Source organism: Sceloporus occidentalis, unplaced genomic scaffold (assembly GCF_023333645.1).
Source record: "Sceloporus occidentalis isolate IW3139 unplaced genomic scaffold, rSceOcc1.0.p SCAF_2, whole genome shotgun sequence".
In the NCBI taxonomy this organism is placed as follows: domain Eukaryota; kingdom Metazoa; phylum Chordata; class Lepidosauria; order Squamata; family Phrynosomatidae; genus Sceloporus; species Sceloporus occidentalis.
In genome coordinates, this window is record NW_028316982.1 from 245,012,923 (window position 1) to 245,037,769 (window position 24,847).

At 40.3% G+C, this 24,847-nt stretch overlaps 2 protein-coding genes across 6 annotated transcripts; one reads left to right on the top strand and one right to left on the bottom strand.

Moving 5' to 3' along the window:
- Positions 1–2,348: 2,348 nt before the first annotated feature.
- Positions 2,349–18,976, top strand: LOC149319912 (translation initiation factor IF-3, mitochondrial-like). 2 transcript variants are annotated; one of them, XM_089512583.1, is made up of 4 exons: positions 2,349–2,423; positions 3,637–4,121; positions 6,575–6,729; positions 18,794–18,976. In XM_089512583.1, exons 1-4 carry the CDS (start codon positions 2,404–2,406, stop codon positions 18,803–18,805), a joined length of 672 nt encoding a protein of 223 aa, XP_089368709.1. In that variant the 5' UTR covers positions 2,349–2,403; the 3' UTR covers positions 18,806–18,976. The 2 variants fall into 2 exon arrangements, with proteins under 2 accessions (XP_089368709.1, XP_089368708.1); XM_089512582.1 differs by lacking the exon at positions 18,794–18,976 and adding an exon at positions 7,726–8,026 and having other exon boundaries at positions 2,350–2,423.
- LOC149319913 (uncharacterized) lies at positions 7,325–24,847 on the bottom strand. 4 transcript variants are annotated; one of them, XR_016280256.1, is made up of 10 exons: positions 24,513–24,847; positions 22,069–22,169; positions 20,093–20,183; positions 19,512–19,600; positions 18,384–18,457; positions 17,408–17,491; positions 14,420–14,649; positions 13,876–13,929; positions 11,620–11,942; positions 8,149–8,237 (listed from the first exon to the last, which is right to left on the bottom strand). XR_016280256.1 is itself a non-coding variant. In XM_089512581.1 (9 exons), the coding sequence occupies exons 1-9, from the start codon at positions 24,783–24,785 to the stop codon at positions 8,079–8,081; spliced, it is 1,155 nt and encodes a 384-aa protein (XP_089368707.1). In that variant the 5' UTR covers positions 24,786–24,843; the 3' UTR covers positions 7,325–8,078. The 4 variants fall into 4 exon arrangements, 3 of the variants coding, with proteins under 3 accessions (XP_089368707.1, XP_089368706.1, XP_089368705.1); XM_089512581.1 differs by lacking the exon at positions 11,620–11,942 and having other exon boundaries at positions 7,325–8,237; positions 24,513–24,843; XM_089512580.1 differs by lacking the exon at positions 8,149–8,237 and having other exon boundaries at positions 9,567–11,938.

The following is a 24,847-nucleotide window of genomic DNA, read 5'->3' on the forward strand; positions in this document are numbered from 1 at the left end:
TAGGACATGGCCAAATAAATGCACACCAAATTAGGAGGAGGAGCTAATAGCCCAGAGGACAGGATTAAAATTCAAAATGATCTGAATAGACTAGAAAAGTGGGCCAAAGCTAGCAAAAAGAAATTCAATACGGAAAAATGTAAGATACTGTATTTAGGGTGGAGAAACAAAATGCACAGATATAGGATGGGGGACACTGGGCTGAATGAAACTATGTGTGAAAGGGATCTAGGAATCCAAGTTGAACATGAGTCAACAGTGTGATGTGGCGGCTAAAAAGGCCAATGCGATTTTAGGCTGCATCAATAGAAGTATAGTATCAAGATCAAGAGAAGTAATAGCGCCAGTCTATTCTGCTTTGCTCAGGCCCCACCTGGAATACTGTGTCCAGTTCTGGACAACACAATTTAAAAAGGATGTGGAGAAACTGGAGCATATCCAAAGGAGGGCAGGTAAAATGGTGAAGGGTCTGGAAACCATCCCCTATGAGGAACGACTCAGGGAGCTGGGGATGTTTAGCCTGGAGAAGAGAAGGTTGAGAGGTGATATGATAGCCCTGTTTAAATACTTGAAGGGATGTCATATTGAGGAGGGAGCAAGCTTGTTTTCTGTTGCTCCAGAGAACAGGACCCAGCGCAATGGATGCAAGATGCAGGAAAAGAGATTCCACCTCAACATTAGGAGGAACTTCCTGACAATAAGGGCTGTTTGACAGGGGAAACAAAGTCCCTTGGAGTGTAGTGGAGTCTCCTTCCTTAGAGGTCTTTAAACAGAGGCTGGATGGCCATCTGTCTGGGATGCTTTGATTGAGAGTTCCTGCATGGCAGAATGGGGTTGGACTGGATGGCCCTTGTGGTCTCTTTCCAACTCTATGAAATGGAAATTCAGGCTTAGTTGTGCTCAGAATGTAGGACATTTGGGAACTCCTCCTGGACAGAAGGTGGAAATAGAGGACACATGCCAGAAAAGGAGAACAGGGCACTGCAAAATGTAAGGTCTTAAGGAAAAATCTTGGACATGACTAAATAAATGCTAAAAACACTCCTAGAAATCTAAATTGAGGCTTCTTAGTTGTGCTCAAAATGTAGGATGCTGTGGAATTCTTCCTGGATAGAAGGCTTAAGTGTAGGACATGTCCTGGAAAAGGAGGACAGGGCACTGAAAAATGCAGGACATTCAAGAAAAATGTAGGACATGACCAAATAAATGCTAAAAACACTCATAGAAAGCTAAATTAAGACTTCTTATGCCCAAAACACACTGCAGAAATCATCCAGTTTGAGACCGCTACAACTGCCCTGGCTCAGTCCTAGGGAATCCTGGGAATTGTAGTTTACTGTGACACCAGAGCTCTCTCTGTCTCTCTCTGACAGAAAGCTAAATGTCTCACAAAACTACAGTTCTCAGAATTCCCTAGCATTTGCCAGGGCAGTTAAAGCGGTATCAAATGGGATTATTTCTGCAGTCTGCTTTGGATCACAGATTGTGTGACTTTTTATAACTCCTAGCTGTTCTTTTAAACCTCAGGGGTTTGTTAGGTTTTAATTCCCCCAGTTTCACCTCAAAATATCTACAACTCCCATCAAGCCCAGTCAGCACCATCTGGGACCCTCTTGGTCCCTCATCCCTGAGCCAGAGACAGACCTAATGGGTTGGGCTTCAGTCTTGGCAAACTAAGGCTGCCAACTTCTTTCTTTCAGGGTGCTCAAAGGTGCTACAGGATCTCTACATTATTGTCATTATCATATCCAACTGCATCTGAGGAAGAAGACTGAAGCCCAGGAGAGCTCAGGCTGCCAACTTCTTTCTTTCAGGGTGCTCAAAGGTGCTACAAGGTCTCTCTGCGTTGTAGTCAAAACACTCTGCACATGCCCAGAGGCACCCTTGTTGCTGGTGCCTCACAAAACACCTCAGTTGAAAAGAGGTCCAAAAAAAAACCCCAACCCAGCCTCAAGCCCTGCCTGAAACCTGCTCCACATCAACCTCTCAGGGGCTGCCTCCGCACTGCAGGAACATAATCCGGTTTGACACCGCTTTAACTGCCGTGGCTGAGTCAGTGCCATAGGATCCTGTGGGCTGTAGTTTTGTTGTGGCACCAACAGAGAAAGCCACACAAAAGTAGTGCAATCACAAAACCCACAGCATGGAGGTATCTATGGCAGTTAAAGCTGGTTTCACAATGGATTATTCCTATTGCTATTATCTCTGCAGTGTGTTTTGTACCTTAAAATGGAGGATAGGTCTGGAAATAGGAAAGATATATAGGTCCACCTCTTCCCTACACTTCCCAATGCACCCCGGGGGAACCTAATAAGTGTGACACACAGCCCACGTCCTGTCTAAGCCCCACCTCTTCCTCTCAGTCCTCCCCTTTTTCTTCCCATCATCCACAGTGGAGTAGTTATGATTCCTGCCAGGGGCAGGTAGGTTGGCAGAGAGCTTTGACTGGGTTGCATCCGCACTGCAGGAGTAACCCTACTTTGACACCACTTTAACTGCCATAGATAGCTCCATGCTGATGGCATTCTAGGGATTGAGCTTTTGTGTGGATTTCTCTGTTGGTGCCACAACAAAAACTGCAGCCCCCCAGAATTCTGTAGCACTCAGCCATGGCATTTCAAGCGGTTCCAAACCGGATTATACTTGCAGTGCGGAGGTTGCTAAGGTGCATGTTTCAGGCAGGACTTGAGGTTGGGTTGGACTTCCTTTCAGGTGAGGCATTGTGTGATGCTCCAGCAAAAAAAAAGTGACTCTGGGCATGTGCAGATTGTTTTGACTGTTGATATATATATTATTAAATAATAATAATAATAATGTAGAGGGATCTTGGAGCTTTTTTGAGACTCCCTGAAAGAAAGAAGTTGGCAGCTTGAGCTTGCCTAGGCTTCAGTTTCCTTCCTCAGATGCAGTTGGATAGAATAGTGATTTAGATCCATGTCAAAGACCCATATACTTGCAAGGCAGCTTGGATTTTATTGAATTGCAAGGCATGCAGTTGAAAAGTATAATAAGGAGATGTATGTACATAATGAGTATATAGAAGCGCTTGAGTAAGGAACATCGGTCAGAATTAAGTATATGAGAAGCAAATTTCATGCTTGGTGTAATTTCCTTTTACAACCAATATGCTTTCTTCATTTAAAAACAAAAAAATTAAATTGAGCCATGTGAATGTTGCATTCATTTCATGTTGTGGGTACAGATGCAGCAGAAATTAACAACAGTGCAGTTTGGGAAAGTGAGGTTGTAGTTGCATATTACATGTATGAACTCCTTGTGGTCCCTGTGAACAGTATACACAACGACTTGTGGATGAAGCGACGCATGCACTCATGCCATTCATTCTGTGTTCCCACAATGTGGCACAGCTTTCCAAGACGAATGAGGGAGGAAGAGTTCGGCCTTTTGAGACCCTTCCTATTTCCAAATGTAACACATCTGTATTTTGATAGCTACTTTCTACTGGGGCACAATGAGAGTACTACCGTACAGTTTGATAAATGTATAAATTCTTAAGGAAGGAAAATTTGAAAGTTAAAGCGAGTCATCCTCACAATGACTTTTTCGTCTTGTTTATGCTCCTTTTATTTTCTGAAATGACTGGGTTCTTCTGACTTTTTTCTCCAATTCTCCCAGAATGGCTTTCTTGTGCTTAAAGAAACTGATAGATCAGACCAGAAGGAATCAAGTGAACTATATCAGCAGATACCTTGCCAGTTTCGGGGTGCACCCTCTGAAAAGGATGGCACCCTCTCAGACATGGCTGGTGACTGAGCATGCTAAAAAAGGACTTCTTCCTTTTCCCTCACAAGCATTCTGTACTCATGAAGCTGCTGAGGAAAAACCAAAACCAAAGAAAATGAATCCAAACGCCAAAAAGTCTATTGAAAGTGTTGGAAAGAAAATTCCACATCGAATTATTCAGTTAATTGATGAGAACGGCAAGAACGAGGGACCAATGCACAGAGCCGATGTGATTCGAATCATGGATGAAAGGGGGCTGAGGCTTGTTCTACTTACAGAGAAGGCAGACCCTCCAGTATATAGACTGATGTCAGGACAGCAGATTCATGAAGAACGCCTCAAACTTAAAGAAAAGCAGAAAGTTAACCCACCAAAGGGTGTGTATAGCTCTCATTAAAAGTTTTGTGATTCTGAAAAGTCTTTTTTCAAAAACGATTGAGACACATCCCATGGTGTTTTATCTCCCGTACATATAGAACAGAAGCACTGACTTTCGATTTCTGTTATTTTAGTGGCAGAGAACTCTAGGTACTTAAAAAAAAGCCGGTTTAACCGGAAGCCTATAAACTAAATTCTTGTCCATTCTAATAGATTATCAGATACCTATTCATATGGAGTGGAAATCTGCAGTTACTAGCTGTTCCATGATACCATACATGATTGTACAATCTTCTCAGGTTTAGCTCAAACGGTTGATTAGCTTTGTTTGCAGTTCAAATAGTGGAGGGAAGTAGCTAAGTGGGCTTTCTAGCAATCACTAGTTAGGATATTCTTTCAATGTCTTTCATATTCCTTTGCTTTTTATCATAGTCTGAATATACTGTGCAAATATGCACATTTTCATATTTGAGGTAACAGTATTTTGGATTTTCTTAGTGTCAAAGTCTATTTATTTAAGGGATATGCAGTACATCATAATCTGGCAGGTCATATGAACCCCTCTTAGCTGTCCAATATGAAGCCAGCCTGCATGGATTGCCTGTCTGCCTTAGGGTGGTTTAGCTCATGCAATAGTGTTGTGCGATGCCTAAAAAATTATTTGACAAGATTGGGTATTCTCTGGCTTGTAAGGGCTTTTGTACGCTGCCTCTTTGCCAAAACGAACCTAAAAAAACTATATAAAGAAAAAAGAATTGTATCTTTGGATAAATCCAATTGTAGTCCCTTGCAGACTAGACTCATGGAATCAACATGATCTTGAATCAATGGGTCTACTGCAGCTGGGACTGTGAATTGGATTTAGGGACACTTCTGGTCATTTCCAGCTTTATAAGAAACCTAAAGTGCAGCCAGCTGGAATATGGCAGTTAGGAAATAGGTTGCATATAACCTTAGAGCCTCAGGTGCAAGTCAACCTGCTCTGTTGCAACCACAGTGGCTGCTATCAAAGAACCTGAAAGAAAATATAGTGTGACCATGAATCACAAGAACTAGAAACTCCCAAATCTAAAATTTTATTTGCTACAGATGTACCATCGTATGTTGGTTATCTTGCTAGAAGTTTGTTTTTGTTTTTTCTGGTTTTTCTTGTAACTTTTAATTCTATTGTTTAAAATTACACTTTTAATTTTTTAAAATGGTTTTTAGATCTGTATCTGTTTTAACATTTGTAAGTTGCCTTTAGTTGCAGACTGAGGGGAAAAAATCAAGATATAATAATTAATCAAGCTTATTGACCAAATGGAATTATTCCCCTTTCACCAATTTGATAGAACAGTTAAACAGTTGAGTAAACTTTTAAAATGATTATCCTTCCCAAAGATGGGAGATTTGTGTATCTGTACACAGGAATGCCTTTTTCAAGTCAACAATGTTCAGTAATTTAAATAAGACATATGTCTTATTTATACCTACATTAACATGTCTTATTTGCATCTAGTTAGTAATTTATGTTGGGGAAAGTCATTCTGCTAAGAGAAAAATCTTAAGAAAGAAGGGGTGATGGAGTTGTGTTTATGCTTTTAACACAAAAAAGATGTTTACGAAGTTTTATAAATGAGTAGAGCATTTGGGACAAGCTACAATACAAAACTTTGTAGCCTCTTTGCTCTTGAGTCACATGGGCTGAGCAACCTCCCCACATCCCAGCAAGCCTGCCCATGAGCATCTAAGTAGGAGACTAGCTTTCCCCTTTCTGTGCCCCTAAAGCAAAGGCTCCCCAGCTCTACATGATACTCGGGTGTTCTTGTTTTTCTGCAAAAACATGACCACCACACTTTCTGTAAACAGATGCCACATGGGGCGTGGTGATTGTGCACCTCGTGTTGCAGGATGAAGTGTAGCCTATTCTGTCCAAAATGCTGGCTTTGAGAGTCTTACCTGGACACATCTGTATGGTTGATTTTCTTTTGCTCATAATCCAGCCATACCACAACAACCCATATTGTAATTTGCTCAAGAGAACTTAAGAGTGCGGATATATAACGGGATTGTTTCTTCCTTTCATCAGAACAGACGAGATCCTACAGTAATACAGCCTGAACTTCCAGTAGCTACATGAAAGCTTTGTGGCTCTCATTATATGAAGCTTATACATCCATGTGATAGATGTTGGGGTGGTGGGTTTTGGCTGTCACTCACTTCTCTGTAGCTTTAGTCTTGTGTATGGTCAGATAAGTGCCAGAAAACACAGCTTCTGATTCTCAGACTTGAACAGGACTGCCACTTTCTCCTTTCACCACAGTGCTGAAATACTCACCTGTTCATCATGATAATTTATTTCAGTGATTTCTATGTTGTCACCTTTCCGATCATAGAAATGAAAGGAACCAAGTTGGGGTAAAATTGCTGAATAAAAAAACTTAAAATCTGCTTCCTTTATTTTTCATAGGGCCTGTTCAACAGAAGGAGATAACACTTTCCCCAACTATAGCACAGCATGATTTAGAGACAAAGATAAAACAAATACAGCAATGGATTGACAAGAAGCATCACGTGAGGGTAACAGTGCAGCAGAAGAGGGGTGCTGCTGGGCCAAAAGATGCAGTAAGTTGATAAAAAGGTTTTAAAGTATGGTCTTTCATTGATGGCTTGCATAACTAATGGCACCTTAAGTACTAGTTTTAGTCAACAGTGAAAACCAAGTTTAAGCATCTTATTTATTTTAGATACTGTAATAAGCTTATGTATAGCTATCTCTTCCATACCTAGAAGTTTAGTTTATAAAGCAGGAGTGAGCAGAACGTTTCTTGTAGGCTGTATGAAATCGAATGCCTTTTTCTTTTTTGCCAACTTCCCAATGCCTATCCTCTCAGCTCTTTTTCAAAAATAGGGCTTGCAGTGCTTTAAGGTTTAAATGGAGAAGATCCCTTCTCCAAATTAAACTAGAGATGGCCTTCCAGTCACTTCTGGATTCTTTCTTTTTTCCAGAATTTTGTTGGGGGGGGGGATTTAAGGGGATGGTGTGAGTCCTCAGGCCCAAAATTTGGTGCTCAGATTGAAAGAAATTGCTGACCCTTGGTTTAAAGTGTCTTGAATGTTACACTTTGTTGAATTTTAAGTTGTCCTTTTTATGGTTTTAATTTTTGTTTTAACACTCTGCAGTAATGTTACTTGAAGGAAGGCTCAATACAGTCAGGGATAATATATACTAACTTTATTACACACTACAAATACAAGAGAACAGAAACAGAAGATCTCCAAGTCCAATCCAGCCCACTGAGGACGCAATAAGTGGCATTTCTAGCAACAGAATTTGCCAGAAAGAGAATCATAATATAATCATTGGCAATGGGCAAGTCTTTAACTCCAGTCACTGTCACTGAAATAATCCTAAAGTACTATAAATGTTGGTCAGATGTAAGTGTCATCCTGCAGTATCTTTTACACACTGATTTAAAATTTATCATATTATTCCTGTCCTTGATTTGTTGTATTTTAGTCGAATTCTTCTGCTAAACCTCAAAAAACAAAACAAAACAAAACAAAACCACAAACCCAAGTAATACATTTGTAACATCAGACTTTCTTTTCATTTTTTAGCTAGCATTATTTGGTCAGATTTTGGATGCAATATCTGAAAAAGCAACATACCTTTCAGAACCCCGCATTGTTAAAGAAGGAAGGAGTACATGTGTGTTGAGACACATGTCAGACAAAGAAATCCGTGAACACAAGACAATGGAGAAAAGCAAAGGAGTTCAGGGGAGCACTGGGAAGCCCAGTAATGATTTGGATGTTCTCAAACAGTGATTGTAAAAAGTGGAGGGACTGAAATTGCTTCATTGGGGTTTTGATTATCTGTACAGACTCATAAACTTGCTGACAATGATCAATCCATAAAGACTCCTCCTGTTTCATGCTCACAAAACTATTGTTCAGGGTCATCTGAAAATCTAGCCAAGGGTCAGTGTTTCCACTGCCAGCACTGTATTGTTCATTGCAGGTTCAGTCAAACTATCATTGGTGGACAATATGTTTCTTTGGTGTGATTTCAATGGGATGTATCCACTGAGGTGAGAGGCTAGGCTCCGCTTAGGTCGTGGTTTTTTAACCTTAGGAGACAAGACAAACAGAATTCCAATTGATAACTGTCATATAAAAAGAAAGCTTAGTCTGTTTATATTATTGTTGCGAATATGTGAGCAACATTCTTAAGAGCTAGCTTGTGGGAACTGAAAAAATACTGGTTTGGACTCTGCATTTCCTCAGCATGAGAGTTTAGTTTGAGTTAGGAAACACTAGATGCTTATGCTGTTTTCCTACAATGTGCTATATTTAAGATATGCAAAGAAACATAAGCAAATGCAAACAGGCATTCCCACAAGCAAGGAGAGCTACTATTTCACATCTTTCCAAAGAGGGAATCTGTACTTTCACCATTTCCCCCACCTGCTTCCTATCCCTTGCATTTTCAATTTTTGATTGACCTGCCTAATAGAATCACTGAAAGACATGCTCCCAAATTAGTTTAATTTTTCATGTAGCCTAGGGCAGTGGGAGTCTCCAGAAATGGTTAGACAACTACTCCTAGTATCCCTCACCACTAGCTATGCTGACTGGGGTTGGTGGAAGCTGTAGTCCAAGAATACCTGGACAGCCACAAGTCAACTATCTTGATTTTAACTTCACTGGTCTCTCCTCGTGCACTGGGGTTAGGGATGAAGGACTCCTGTGAATGTGGGAAAATTGTAAATTAAAAAAACCCACTATTCTTTTTATCTAGAACATCTTTCTAGGACTACCCAAGTCCTCCAGTACAACTCTATGGTCAACAACTGCCAGAAGTTGATTATTGAATCATGCTGGAAGAAATGCTGAGAGAAGTGTTTCCTTTAGGCTCTTTAGGTTGTGATCTAGGTTCTCCAGCACAACTCTGTGGTCAACATCTGGCAGAGTTGTGCTGGAGGACCTAGATTCCTAGAGAGAACATACTAAAAATCAAAGCCACAAATGTACAGTGCCAACTGTATATGAACTACCATCAATTTTTACATGAGTGGATTGTTACTTCAGTTGTATCCAAATATTCATCCTGTATATATTATTGTTAAAAGTATGGCTGGGGGAAGAGTACATGCATGCAAAGCCCAGTCACAGTGAGATCTGAATATCTTTGAGCACTGGCCATTCAAGTTGGCAATTTGCTATCAAATCAACATACAGTATATACACACTTCCCTTTGACTGGGAAGCCTGATAAGACAGGGAAAGCTTTTTAATTGCAGGAAATGGAGTATATCTCAGGGTGTTAGTTCTTTGGGGGGAAATATGAAGACTGGATGTGTTGGGGAACAGTCGCCCTCAGTAGATGTAATGTGTGTCAGTCTTCAGTACTTCCCTGGTTGAGACTGACTGAACTAAAAAAAAACAAGCAGGCAGCATCACGTTTACAAACTAAAGAACTTTACTAATTGCTTTTAGCATGTACATACACTTGAAGTCCCTACATCCTAACTAACTAATGAAAAGATTAGGTAAAAGGAAGAGCACCACTGAGTTTAAAATTTTAACTTGTCATCTTGAAGCTGAGGTCAAAGGATGGAGAAAAGAACAAAGAGAAAGTTGATAGAGAAGGGGGAGTTTTTATATGACCACCAGCCCTAGAATTTTCTCAGGTAACATGATTGGGTTACTTAGATAAATTATGACCATGCATTGCAATATATATATATATATATAAATAAATGGGAAAACGTGAGCTAAAGATTCAGGATGAGTATAGGCATGCAGGAGGGGTCCTAAACTATCTAAAATCCCCAACTGCTCTAACAGCAATGAAGGGGTGAGAGAGAGAGAGTGCTTGACTTTCCAGTTCCCCTTCTCATTCTCTTGCACACAATTCAGCAACTTGCATCTCTTCTCATAGTTTCTGGAAACACTCTTTTGAGAGAGGTCTGGTAAAGATATCAGCTATCATAATTTTAGTGTTGCAGTATAGTAACTGAACAAGTCCACTTTGATGTATTCTTTGCACCTTGTGAAGGGCAATGTCAATATTCTTCCTGAGTGTGTTGTTACTCAGAAATTTTGATGCAGCTTTGTATCAAAGTGGTTAGCTTGGATTCTGTTATTCCATAGTACCGAAGTAATATATGCAGCCACTGTATTTGAGTACACACTCCTTTGTGGATATACACTCAGCACCAGTGAAAAAAATTTGCAACTGTAGATTGTTTCTTACTTGCCCAACTTATTGCTCCTCCACCATAAAACATCAGCGACTGGCAAATGTGAAATCTTGGTTGCCTTTGCTCATTCAATACATCTTTCATTGTTAGAGCACATTTCAAAATTAAAGTCTCTTGCAAGTTCATGACTGGCCATGCCCCAATCTGTGCTGCCCAAATTCAAACAATCTTCATGATTGTACTGAGTCACACTGTTTGCAAATGAAACAACAATTTCCACCTCATTGCATTTATTCCTTAAGACTCCTTTGTTAAATCTTTGCCATGAAAATCAAAACAGGACTCCTTCCTGAATAGCATTTGATTACCTCTTGTTGTGGTGGTACGTACACTATACAGAGTCTCTATTCTGTTAGTGCCAAGTCTCACAAAAAGACTGTGTCTATTCCTTGTGTATTATCTGCCACTTGTGAAATAAATTGAAAGTTTTACATTCCTATGAAGGTGTATAAAGAACTCTTTTTGATTGAAGTAGTGTTTACTGGTTCCACTGTCTATAATAACTGCACTGAGACTGTGATTCTCAGTAATTTGGAGTATTTTTGTCTTTAAACAGACCAACATTAATTTGACATTTGTCTTTAAAGTTAAAGGCTGTTTTCTCATAGTTGCTTTTGCAGCTGGCTTAAAATATGGCCTCTGATACCTTTGAATTGTTACATTTTCTCCCCATTATTCTAGAAGTCTTTAATATGCAAATTCTTTTCAACTAAATGGGCTAATTCCTCTCCTGTAATTTTTATTTCACAAGTTATATTCTATAAAATTTTGTTTGTTTGGTATTCTACCTGTTCAGGTATCGCCTTTTGTAAAGTCACACTTTCTTTAATTTGCAAAGCCATAATTACTGGAATGTAATATTTTGGAGGGCTAGCCAAAAATAATCCAAGTTTCATGGGTTCTGGCATAAATTCTCCAGGAATATCCACACACAGTGTGGATATAAATTTATTAATGTGTTCATCAAAAAACTGAAGAACAACTTTGTATTCACAAGCCTCATGATAGGAGTAGCCTAATTAGTGCTACTTGGAGAATCAAATAAATCCTGTAGTTTACCCCACATTTCTTTATTTGTCAAATCTTGGGTGTGATAAACTATACTTGTATCCACTGCCAGGCAAATATAAACTGCTACCTTCCATCATTTATATCAAAAGGTTTTTGGTGAGCATCTGTTTTTTCACAGCATTAAATAGGCCCATCATAGTGAAATGCATCTGCTTATTCCACAACCAGGACTTACATTTACTCCCCTTTAGTTTTCATTGCCAAGAACTGGGTCAGAATTAGCTGTGGTCATTGTTGCTTAATCTTCTATTGTTTAAGCAGCAAAGCAGGAACCCTCAGTGAGGTTTTGTAAAACAGCAGCTGTGTAGTCTCAAAAAAAATCACTAAGAGATTGAGACTGGGCCCGTGAACCCAAAAATGTAGGAAAAGCAGTATATCCCAGGGTTTTAGTCCTTTTGGGAAAAATGAAGACTGGCTTTGTTTGGAAACAGTCTCCCTCAGCAGAGTTTAGCCGAAGTAATCTTCCTCAATCTTCAGTACCACTCTGGTTGGAACTGACTTAAGTAAAGAAACAAGCAAGCAGCATCAAGTTACAAACTAAAGAACTTTACTAATTGCTTTTAGAATGTACATATACTCAAAGTCCCTGCATCCTAACTAATGAAAATATTAAACTCACCATCTTAAAGCTGAGGATAAAGAAGGGAGAAAAGAACAAAGAGGAAGTTGATAGAGAAGGGGGAGTTTTATATGATCACTAACACAGATTACATGGTCTGATTGCAAGATATACAAAGTATGTATGACCATGCATTGAAATAGATAGGTGAGCAAAAAGGGAAACTTCCCCCTTGTTTCTTCTTTTTATGTTGGAAGAGACTAATATGGCTACCTCTTTGAAAATTATCAGGAAGGGTATGCATGAGGCAGGGTGTGTGTGTTAAAGCATTTAACACTAGGGCGCGTTACAGACCGCCGAAAAGCGGTGGCCTGCACCTGCCCCTTTCCCCGCCGGATCGGGGCCTCAGCCGCTGAGGCCCCGATCCGCTGCTTTCCAGGCTGCGGCGGCAGGGAGGAGGAGAAAGGGGCGGCTTGGCCACTTTCTCCTTTGCGTCACTGGGCGCAGCCATCTAAAGGCTGCACCAGCGACGCAAAACCAGGAAGGAGCTCAGTTTCGGAGCTCCTTCCTGCACCCACAAAAGGGTGCACTAAGCGCCGTCACGCCATCATGGCGGCCCCCATGTAGATGGGGCACCGCCATCTTGTACGTCCTCAGGACGTATTAGGCTTGGGGGCGTCAAGAAGTGATGCCCCTTTTTAAACCTAGGATGTCCTGTGGATGTCCCTTATGGCGGTCTGTAACACGCCTAAGTTTCTCTAGCAGCAATGAAAGGTGTGAGTATGAGAGAGAATGCTTCATTTCCCAACATTAAGAATACTGAGTCAAACATACTTATAGTGTAAATCCTTCCTTAGCACCAGACATGAAGCACCTACTACGGAAAGAAGTCTGGGGCAGGGCCTTCCACCCCTATCACAAAAAGCAATTTCAGTAATTCCTCCAAAATATTTTGTCAGAATAAGAACTGAAATTTCACTTCAAGACTTGCTTTTCAGGCATAATTTAGTGTCAACTTTAAGACTTTTAGGCTACAGCTGGACAGGCTGACTGGGAGATTCAGGAAGATGTAAAAGGAAACTTATCCAAGTTCTGATATAAATATTTTGCTAATTATTGTCCTCCATCAGACAGAAAAGCTCATTTTTAACTGAATCTGTGTAAATAAAGAATACATTTGAATATTTCTCAAATATCAATATTTACACTATACCTACCAAGCACAGAAATTTCCTTATGAAAATTGTTCTTGTAGTTTTCCCAATAACATTTGGACCTTCCTTTAGTATTACTTGTCAGTATTTCATAACTACTTCAGTTTTGTGAAGGTGGAGCTGGAACAAGGCAAAAGGAAGACTAAACTGTCCACTGTATTGGCCCCTATATGCCTATACTTCACTTCACAAATTGTCATGGCCGTTGACTGCAAGATCAATACTTTGTAAAAATAGTTTAGAGACATTACCTCTATGGGTTAGAAAAAGGAAAGGTTGCAACACAGTGTGACAAAGCGATGCAAGTTCTGGTAGCACTAATGAGAGTGCAGATAACATGCTGTTTAGCAGCATAATAATCTAATTTATTAGATTTGCATTACCATTTTGAAACATAAATTAGGAGCAGTAGAAAGATAGATTGTATTTTTAATCTAAGTATTCTTATCCCATACCATTGTTTGAAACTAATCCTACTTAGCTCTTTCAATCTGCATTTCTCTTACCACATTGTTGAGTTATATAGTCTAACATGACCACCACCACCCCACCCAGAAACAGTTTAGCAAGTCACCACTAGACATTAGTGATTCACAGAAACCTTTGTTTTGTTCCTAAAAAAAGAAAAGAAAAGAAAAGGGAAGACAGTGTAACTTACTTTGGCGTTTCTCCTTTCAGGATCATGTACCACAGTGTGCCTCATGAGACTTTGCTGTGAAATAACAAAATTTCTCTTTATGTAAAAACCCCAAAGAAGGATGAACAATGTGAGTTTGACAGTAACTTAAAAGCAAATGCAATTTATTCATGATAACCATATATGGGTTATAGCCATCAAACCATAATCTTTAGATATTATAGAACCAATTGTGGTTTTAAAAGTTTTATAATTTTGTAAGATTGTAATTTGATGGCTATAACTTGTATATGGTGTTATGAATAAATTGTACAGTGGGCCCTTGCCTTATGCGGGGGATCCGTTCTGGACCCCCCGCATAAGGCTAGTTCCACATATGCTTGAGCCCCATTCAAAATAATGGACTTGTGCATGCAGGGCTGCGCTGTGCATGCGCCATGGGCATACGTGCCATTTCCTTTATGTCACCTGGCTTTCAGCATAAGCTGAAAGCTGCATATGGGGCGCTCGCCTATGACGCGGGCCCACTGTACTTGTATTGTACCTATAATTTAAAAGCACCTACTTTCATTGCAAAGTCTCTTCCACAGCCAGGATGGTCACATCGGAATGGTCTTTTTGCCTCATGAAATGAGAAAATATGGCTCTTGAGATTGAACACTGTGGTATATGTTCGTTCACAATTCTCCCTTGGACATTTTAGTACTTCTCTGTTGGCAGCATGAATTTTTTGGTGGCTTCTCAGGTAATCCTTGCGTGTGAATACTTTGGAACACACCTTACAGATCACTGGTTCTAGATAAGGAAACAATAAGGAAGAGAAACTGTGTGTATGTGCCTTCAAATCGCTTATCAACGTAGGGTGACCACCCATTAATTCCATAGGTTTTCTTGGGCATGGAATACCTAGAGGTGGTTTTGCCAGTTTCCCATCCAAGTACTAACTAGGACTAATCCTGCCAAGATCAGATGGAATCTGACACCTTTAGAGTATTCAGGCAGCTTGAAGAGAAACTGCCTGAATACTCTAAAGGTGAAATTTGACAGCAAACACTCTAATTTATCTCACAGCGCAGAGCAATTAACTTCAGAGTATTAATTCTACTTCTACACTTATCAAGTTTCATAGCCTTTTTATACTGATTTCTACTTTACATTCACAATATTTGAATACTGGTCAGTAAAGATGAATTGGGAATACGACAGACAGAAAGAGAGACTTTGAGGTGAGCAACTGTGGGAGGCTAGGGGGCTGCATTAGCCTGCCTGGTGACCTTGGAGGGATGAACCTTGCACAACATTTCTTTTGCCCCCAAATGCCTTCTAGGGGATGAGAGAAACATTTTCATCATGGAATCACATAATCTTATAGTTGGAAAATTCCCCAAGGGACATCCAGTCCAAACCCCTGCCATGCAGGAACACAGAATCAAAGCACTCCTCACAGATGGGCATCCACCCTCTGTTTAAAACCTCCAAAGAAAGAGACTCCATCATACTCCAAGGCAGAGTACTCCCCTGTCAAACAGCCCTTACCATCAGGAAGGTCTTCCTAATGTTCAGGTGCAATCTCTTTTCCTATACTTTTGACTCATGAATCACTGGTTAGGGACATTTTAGACTTCGGACTTCTTTAACAAGAGGAAGTGAGTCCAAGTCATTTCCTGACGATACTCCTAATTAAAATACAAATCCTGGGCCTAAAACAGCCCAGGAGGGCAAAAAAGTGGTGAAAATGGGGGCAAATTCCTTTTGATCTTTGGGGGTCCTAGGGGCCCACTGGCCCATGAGCTGCCCATTTCCCACCAGCTTCCTAGAATAAAGCACACATTTGCATGGTCCTACATCTTTCTCCAACCCCTCCAGTGGTTATCAAGTGTCAGGAGGGCTTTTTAATGGGGAGGGAGGCAATTCAGACTATGAAATAGCAGCTGCACTAAGCTGGGGTGGGGGGATGAGACTGTGTTCACAGAGTCGTCCTTTCCCTTTCCCTGGAGCAGCTGTATCTTCATGGTCTAAATTGGATCCCCCCCCCCCCCAACTTCCAACTGGTTAAGTAGCAGCCGCAACAGCAGACCTTCCCAGGGACTTCCCCCAGCTCTCTTTTTAACAAGGATAGGCTTATTATCCTGATACTTTTGCTATGTACACAGCCTTATATAGTATTCACCAGTGATTTCTACTTTATTTGCTCAATTTGTCTTCACTGTAATCCTGCTCTGCTGACCAATAAGGTATATGGCAGATGGTGGGGCTGGAGTTGTGAGGTTTCAGGAAAGAAAAAAAAAGCTCCTTGCAACCCATCCAAAAAGGGACACACAAGCTGACTGATGATGTGAGCTCCTATCACTAGTCCCAGCTTCTGCCAACCTAGCTACTGTATTTGAAAGCATGCAAATGCAAATAGATAAATAGGTACCACTTCAGTGGGAAGGTAAACAGCATTCTGTGCAGTCATGCTGGTCACATGATCCACAGAGTAGTCTCTGACAATGCTGGCAACACACGACTTAATAAACTTGTCAATCGGGAAAACCTTTACCTTTACTTTTAAGCTACTTATATATGTGCATGCCACTAGGATGGCAGCCCACAAACTACAGTATAACTAAACAGCGGAATTTGCTGCATGAGACATACTAATGGTCCACATTTTTAAATATGGGATTAGTCAAATTTACTTCTACGTATGGCTACTAGTTAAAATAATTATATACTACTTTCAGAATCCAAAGCAGCATTTCTTCAAATGTCAGTTGCTAAGGAACAACAAAAATAGCGAGCTATTATTCGTATATTCTGCTTGTAGCATTCCCAAAGGAAACTGCTTGTCCATCGTAGGAAGCAGGGGGCTGAATGAGGTAGGTCTTTGATCTCACCAGGTCTCTTCTTACATTCATAAAATACAAAACACACGCTTCTTCCACCCAGGATGCAAAAGCTAATGTATTATGAACAGTCTCTGCTGTGAAACAAATAGTGTCTAGTTCAAACCTCATCTCTGCAGTGAACTCAGTAGATGGACAGATATATCAGACCCTTCACCTATAAATTGAGCAATAATATTGATCTAAATTACATTATTGTAGGACTACAGAGAACATATGTGGTGCACTTGTAGTGTTCTAAAGAACTGCATAAGCTGTCAGTGAATAAACACCCATGCTTATAAATATACACTAAATCTTAAAAGACTCATTACCCAAACATGGTATATAGAACAATATCCATTGCCCTGCAATTGTTACTGCAAACAAAGAGGCAAGAGCAGATAAGTAGAAGAAATTATAATTCTTCAACATACAGTAGACCAGTATAGATGAGAGCCAGCACACTGTAGCGGCTTTAAGTACTGAACCAGGAGACCAGGGTTAAAATCCCTGCCCAGCCATATAAATCCAATGGTTGCTCAAGCTAGTCACATTTTCTCAGCCATAGAGGAAGGTAATGGCAAACCTCCTTGGAATAAATCTTGCTAAGAATAAGAGTTGACTTGAAGGCATATAGGGACAAGTCAGTATAAGATTGCTAAAAAAAAACTTGAATCACTTACCCGTATGACAATATCTCATATGTTTCAGAAGCTCTGACCAGGTTTTTGCAACATATGAACAGTTATCTTTTCTGCATGTATAACCTAGTTTTAAAAATCAACAACACCAAATAAAGTTTGGAATTTTACAAACTAAAATAAAAAATGCACATTCATTTGTATAGGGGACCCCCTCTCCAACCTATAGAGAGTAAATAAATTGCCTGGGCTTTCAGGTTACCTATCCCTTATCAGAAATGCTTGGAGCCAGAAGAGTTTTGGATTTTGGAATCTTGACTATTGGTATATACATGAGATATCTTGGAGATGAGACCCAAGTCCAAACACAAAATTCATTTATGTTTCATATACACCTTATACACATAGCCTGAAGTTAATTTTATATACTATTTTTAATAATTTTGTGCTCAAATCAAAGTTTGTGTACACTGAACATCAGTCATTATCTCAGGCCCCCATGAAAAAAGTTTTGGATTTTGGAGCATTTTAGATTTCAGATTTTTGGATAAGTGATACTCAACCTGCCACAGTCATGATTTGTACATTATTCCTCAAAACAACATTTGCTCAGCAAGTACTATTGTTTTATGTGCCTTCTTCAAAATTATCATAATGAAAGTCAGCAAACTTCTACAGAAGACAATCTTACACTTAAATAATGTTGGTTTAAGAAGACTTTAGCATACCCTTGTCCCTACGCCACTGAAATTAACAAATGCTCCCTTGTCATATGACTGAGTCAGATTTTCATTAAACCAACAAATGCATTGCTTCTAGCCTAGCCCTTATATCTGAAGCCAACATTAGATTTGTCAGTCACTTATAACACTCTTCCAGCCTAGCCTTCTGAAGAAAAATTGCTATATTTGAGTCTCCCATTCTTCCACTCAGACTGCACCGTTCGTCCTGTGCTACAAATCTGCCAGTCTTCTACATTTTGTTGGTTTGGCACAGCTGAAGCAAGAAAACTATTTACCTTCGTGAGTTTTCCCATGACGTTTTAGGTGAGTGAGTGTAGCAAAACGCTTTCCACATCCTTCGTAGGTACATCTATGTGGCAAACATACACATATATTCACTCAAAAACTACAATTAAAATCACGGCTTACAAACTATGAGGCAGCAATTTTTCAAGTGGACTGTTCTTTTCACTACTATCATCATAACACAATGCTGTAAGGATACCGTACACACTGCCTTCATAGAATTCTCCACAAGGAGAATCAAACCCATGTTTGTTTTTTGTCTGATACATTTAACCTACATCTTCTAACAAATCATTTGGTGTGGAATTTTGGTCTTAAACGAGTGACAATTAATCAAACGATTAATTTTATTGACATGTTAACATGTTAACAGTAAAGCTGTGCTTAACTGATTTTCTAGAGAAACAAGTGACAGGTGCTGAAGGCTGAAGTGCTTACAAGTCTACCTGAAATAGAGGAAAAGGAAAGAAGATGAAGGAGAGACATTGTTAAGATGGGATGAATTTAAGCCAGTGTGGTATGTGTACCTAAAATGTTGTTACAGTAACTTTCAGAATTTTGATACATTCTTAAAACTATAAAAAAATCAAGATGCTCTTAGTGATGGTATTTCTACAAAGGAGACACTGAAGATGTTTTAGCTTGTTTGTGGAAATACGGAAGACAGACTAAATAAAAAAGAAATATCAAAGCACATTATAAGGTGAAGCTGAGCTAAGGCTGGGGACTTTTGAAATGCATTTGAAAACAGCTGAGAAGAGTCAGGCTGGGCCCAAAAAGAAGGAGTAGAGCAAGAGTTGGGATGAGCATCATGGAAAGATGATTGTCCAAAAATGATGACTGGGCATTATAATGAGTAGCACTTTTATAAAGGTGCTGATGTTCACACTAAGAACTGAAAGCATACTGTTGATCAGTACAGGGTGTGTGAAAAGGTATGAACAGCCTAAATTACTCCTGGTATTTCACGCTATAAATCATACAAAATTAAACTGCTGCAGAAGTAACCAAAGACCCCCAGTAATATATATACCTATCATCTTCAAAGTAATCATTTGTAATTCTTGCTTACAAGCACTCTGAAAACCTCAATACTTATTGCTAAATGATTCACCTACTTGAAGACTGGCTCCCCGGTGTGTTGAGACTCATGGACTTTTAACTGCTGGTGCTTCTTAAAAGACTTCCCACAGTTTTCAAATTCACACTGTTTGGAAAATCAAGTTTGTTACCATCAGAGGCAGGCAAAGGTAAAGTAAAATATTAGCATATGAGGTATTTTATGTCTTGCCCAAGTGTTAATACATGAATGTGTGGCAAGCTGAGGAAAGGATCCAGTGACTACATTGGCTATCATATTTTGGGAGTAGCAGCCCAAAAAGTAACCTTTCTCAGCTCTACACAGCATATAGCAAGGCTGTGGTCTGAGTGGTCTCTTCAATAAACTGGGTTTACTGAATAAACTGAGACTGGGTTCCCACTGCCACCTGTGTCAAATTGCACTTTGCAAGTAAATAGGATACCTGCAATAGCTGACAATAGGGAAAGCTGACCTAAGCATATTGTTTCATAGTGCTTAAAAACAGTTCAGACATGCAATATAAGCACTAAGGTTGAAAACAACAGATTAATCAAGCACATTTAGGGGAATGATTTTCCAATGACCAGCACAAAATAACAAAGAAAGTGAGATACTTACTACAAATTTCCTCAGTAGATGCCTGCGTGTAATATGCTTGTTCAAGTTCGCTTTTGTTATGAACTTGTCATTGCAGCCAGCTACTGTGCATCTACAAATACACACATCTGTTCTCAATAACAATAAGCAAATAAAAGCATGGGTAATTAGTTATCAGAACCATTCCCCTGTTCAAAGAAATCCCAGTCAAATAGTCATTTGAATAATCAGTAATTTTGCTCCCACTCTCATAACATTAGATCCCTGGGCCATCCACTGAAGGGAAACAGCAAAAAATTCAGAACAAATAAAAGGAAGTACAGTATTTTTTTTAACGCAATAGACTGCTAAACTACAGAATTAACTGCCACCAGATATAGTGATGGCTGCCAACCTGGATGTCTTGAGAAAAGGATTAGATAACCAGGGCCATCAAATGGCTACTAGTCATTGCATTATACCCAATATCAGAGAATGCCTCAAGAACTTCCTGCAGAATATGAGAGGATACAGTCACATTCACATCTTGCTGATGCGACTTCCCATAGACAAATAAAAAGCCACCGTGAGCAAAACGCAGAATTAAATAGAGCACTGGTTTGATCTAGCATGACTTCTTACATTCTTACAAAAAGTTTAAATTAACTCACTAAGACACATTTAAACAAATAACTGAAGAAAAAGCAATGCTCCATGTGTCATTGGATACTTCATATATATGTTTCAGGGTGAATAAAAGCTGACAATTTTTAAAAAATTTAATCAACATATTTAAAATGAAAAATAATAAATTACTAAAATTCTTGCAACTCTCATTTTAAAAGTAAAAGTCAAAATTGTATCTCATCACAAACATATGAGCTAAGCCTACAGTTACAGTTCCATAAAAATAAATTAAGAGCTTTGTCAAATTTGCATATATTGAGTTGCCTGCAGGAAAACTCATATTTCTGCTTTAATGAGTAAAAATGATAGCAGGTGTGTGAAAAATAAGATCTAGTTGTTGACATTTTAAAGATGTTGTAAATTTATTTGTTGCTGTTTTGTGACTTCAAGTCATTTCTGACATATGGCGACCCTAACATGGGGTTTTCTTGGCAAGAGTTGTTTAGAAGAGGTTTGCCGTTGCCTTACTCTGAGGCTGAGAGCATGTGACTTTGCCCCAAGGTCACCCAGTGGGTTTCCATGGCTGAGCTGGGAATTGAACTTTGGTCTCCAGAATCGTAGACCAAGACTCAAACCACTATGGCACGCTGGCTCAAATATTTATTTATATTGAGATTTTAAAAGTAGAAAAATTAAAGCCAGAACTTTCTAAAATCTATGCTCTGGTTCTAAGGACAACCATCTGCCAGGAATGCTTCAAAGGTAAAAATAAAACATGTGTGTAACATTTAAGACTTTGGCTGGAATTCTACATCATCTACATAGCTAAGTATGCATAAGTTAGTAGTGTCTCCTGGTCTGACCCACACATCTACTTTACCAGGCATCAGCTACTGGGGCGAGGGTGGACATTTCCAGCTTTTCCTTCTAGCAAGCAAAGCTGCAACAAGGGCCCTGCTTCTGCCTGGCACAGACTCTCTCCTGGTAGGAGGGAAGTAGGAACACCTGTGATGCTCTGGACTTTTCAGGGGAAAATGTTGCTTTACTTATTACGCATTAAAGTAATCTAGCTATGGATGTATCATAGATGTAATCAGGTAAGGACCTGTCTTCACAGAAAATCAAAAATATTTCATCTAACCAATCAAGCAAACATTGCCACCTTCGTAAGCAAATCCTGTTAATTACACAAAAAAGCAATTGTTATCCTGACAACACTTATGTAGATGGTGGTATCCACCAAGTCTGTTTTTATAAATCAAATCAATAAATGATACCAGCAAAGAACAGACTCAAAGATTTCAGAGTGTGGTCTGAAAATCAATTCAGGGTTTGGATGTTGTCTCGGCATCTACCCCTTCACTCCCTGCCCCATTGAAAAGCATACTCACTCATATGGTCTTTCTCCAGTATGTATAAGGTAATGGCGCTTAAGATGAGCATCTCTCGTGAAGCCTTTACCACAGCCTTCGTAAGTACAAATAAAGGGGCGCTGATAAAAGAAAGTTAATTTATTTTTAAAAATTACTTGCTTATATTTTTACATGTCCTACAGTTTTTCTGGAATAGTGCCTCTTTCACAGAGCATACCAATATTTTCAGGCAAACAAAATATTACACATACTGTTGAGTTATTCACTTCCTCTCCTTTCTAACACATTCACGGCACTCTGCTCCACTTTCCATTAATGGTGAGCATCTCCCCCCCTCCTCTAAAGTTATGGTTGTGGTTTCTCTCTAAGTCAGATCAATCAATTGCTTTCTTCATCAAAGCTTCATTGTTAGTCATTGTCTGTGACCAGTTCTTGGAATGCTGAATAATACTATGCCATGTTCATTTGCTTTAGTCAAATCAGAGCAATTCAATAGGTAGAACCCCTTTTTGTTTTTGACCTATGATATACCAGTCTACAAGGCCTCCTAGTCATAAATAAGTGACGAGATCTCTTTAAACATACTGAAATTACAATTTGAAAGGAACGTTGTGATGTGTCGTCTAGTCATTTCTGACTTATGTCGACCCTATCATGGGGTTTTCTTGGCAAGCTTCTTCAGAGGGGGTTTGCCATTATTGCCATTCTCTGAGGCTGAGAGAGTGTGACTTGCCCAAGCACACCCAGTGGGTATACATGGCTGAGTCAGGATTCGAACCCTGTTCTCCAGAGTCTTAGTCCAGCATTCAAACCATTACGTTCTCTGAAAGAAACTATATGTATTCTTTTCTCTCAAGTTAGACCTGTGAGCATTTAAACAGTACTGATATGTGGAAATTACAAGTGGAGTATTCCTGGCAGAGTAATGGAACAATGCAATGTTGCTTAACTAATATAGCCCTTGTGACTACTTTGTGTAATAGGCACTGAGGAGGCTGACACCAGACTGTGCGAACAGATGGCCTACACCAGTGTTTCTCAAACTCTGGTGCTCCAGGGAGTTGAGACTTCAACCCCCAGAATTCCTAAACAACGACCATGATGGCTGGGACTTCTGGGAGTTGAAATCCACAACATTTGAAAAAACAAACTTTGAGAACGTGAAGTCAAAGGCTTTCATGGCTGGTATCCATAGTTTTTTGTGGGTTTTTGGGGCTCTGTGACCATGTTCTAGAAGAGTTTCTTCCTGATGTTTTGCCAGCATCTGTGGCTGGCATCTTCAGTGAATACTTGCCTGGAAAGGAGTTGGGTATGTATATACCGTGTGACCCTGGGAAGGCAGGAGGGATTTGCATGTGCCTTGTTCTGTTGCTAATGGCAGGCCTCAGGGTGGGAAGGTCTGCAAAGGAGGATGAGTGTCTGCTTGATAGGTGCTCATTGTCTGCTGGGAAACCCGACTCTGGGAGATTTCTCATTTGGACTTGTTTTCTTCAGGACTGGTAGCCAAACCTTGTTTACTTTAAGGGTTTCCTTTCAGAACCACTGCATTGCATCATACCAGCTTGCTGTTCGACTGTCTATGTGTGTTGTTGTTGTTATATGCCTTCAAGTTGTTTCTGACTTATGCAAACCCTAAGGTGAACCTATCATGGGGCCATGGAAACCCACACGCAAACCCCCAGAGAGTGGTGGAGTCTCCTTCTTTGGAGGTCTTTAAACAGAGGCTGGTTGTCGGGGGTACTTGGATTGTGGGTTCCTGTATGGCTGGCGGTTGGGCTGGAGGGCCAATGGGGTCTCTTCCAACTCTATGATTCTGGAAGTCACTCTCTCTCAGCCTCAGGGGAAGGCAATGGCAAACCTCCTCTGAACAAATCTTGCCAAACAACAACAACACAGGACTTGTGGTCCTAAGTCAAATGACTTTATATATGTATGTATGTAACATATATTCAATATATATTAATTTAGAATGATAATAATAATATAAAATGTATAAAATAATGAAATGAAATAATAAAATAATAAAAATATATTTAATGTATATAATTTATAATGATAATAATATCAATGTAACATTTATAAAATAATGAAATAAAATAATAAAATTATACAATAATAATAAAATAATTTATTGCTGGTATTCCTCGGCGGTCTCCCCTCCAAGTCCTAACCAGGGCTGACCCTGCTTAGCTTCCAAACCTAGAAGGGAATCTAGCTCTTGCTAGAGGGCAAAAATCAAAGGCTCCGCCTATGGAGCCTATGCGTCACTTCCGGCAGGAGCGCTGCCCGAGCAACAGCGCGCACGCGCATCTCTCTCTCGGGCCGCAGCCAATGGGAAGCCGCCACGCGCTGATTGGCTCCGGGGAAGAAGCGCCTCCGCCTATGGCCTGGGGCGCCTCAGTCGGCCGGGGGCCCTAGAGAGGTGCCCGCGGGGTCCTAGCGCCGCCTTCGCCGCCGCTCACCTCTTGGGCATGGCCCATGTGCCGGAGGAGGTGGGCCTTGAGCTTCCAGGGCCGGTTGAAGGTGGCGATGCAGTCCGGGAAGGAGCAGATGAAGACCTTGTCCTCGGAGGGGGCCCGGCGGCGGGAGCCACGCTCTTCCTCGCTCAGGCTGGACGACGGCGCCGCCGGAGGGGAAGGCATGGGCCTCAGGAGCGCCTCGGAGTACTCCTCAGTCGCTCCATCCTCCTCCTCCTCCTCCTCCTCCTTCACGACGACGAAATAGTCCCCCTCCATATTGTGTCTCTGCGCCCTTTGAGGGTGGCTCGGCCTTGCACTTTGTGCGCAGGCGCAGTGTG

What these genes read in the sequence shown, in the direction of transcription:
- LOC149319912 (XM_089512582.1), top strand. Translation starts at nt 2,404, where the DNA reads ATGATTCCTGCCAGGGGCAG. An exon ending in GAAAGTTAACCCACCAAAGG is followed by an intron (nt 4,122 to 6,574) that starts GTGTGTATAGCT and finishes TATTTTTCATAG; the next exon opens with GGCCTGTTCAACAGAAGGAG. An exon ending in CTGCTGGGCCAAAAGATGCA is followed by an intron (nt 6,730 to 7,725) that starts GTAAGTTGATAA and finishes TTCATTTTTTAG; the next exon opens with CTAGCATTATTTGGTCAGAT.
- LOC149319913 (XM_089512581.1), bottom strand. Translation starts at nt 24,785, where the DNA reads ATGGAGGGGGACTATTTCGTCGTCGTGAAGGAGGAGGAGGAGGAGGAG. An exon ending in ACTGGAGAAAGACCATATGA is followed by an intron (nt 20,184 to 22,068) that starts GTGAGTATGCTT and finishes GTGTATTTGTAG; the next exon opens with ATGCACAGTAGCTGGCTGCA. An exon ending in TCATGGGAAAACTCACGAAG is followed by an intron (nt 17,492 to 18,383) that starts GTAAATAGTTTT and finishes TTTTAAAACTAG; the next exon opens with GTTATACATGCAGAAAAGAT.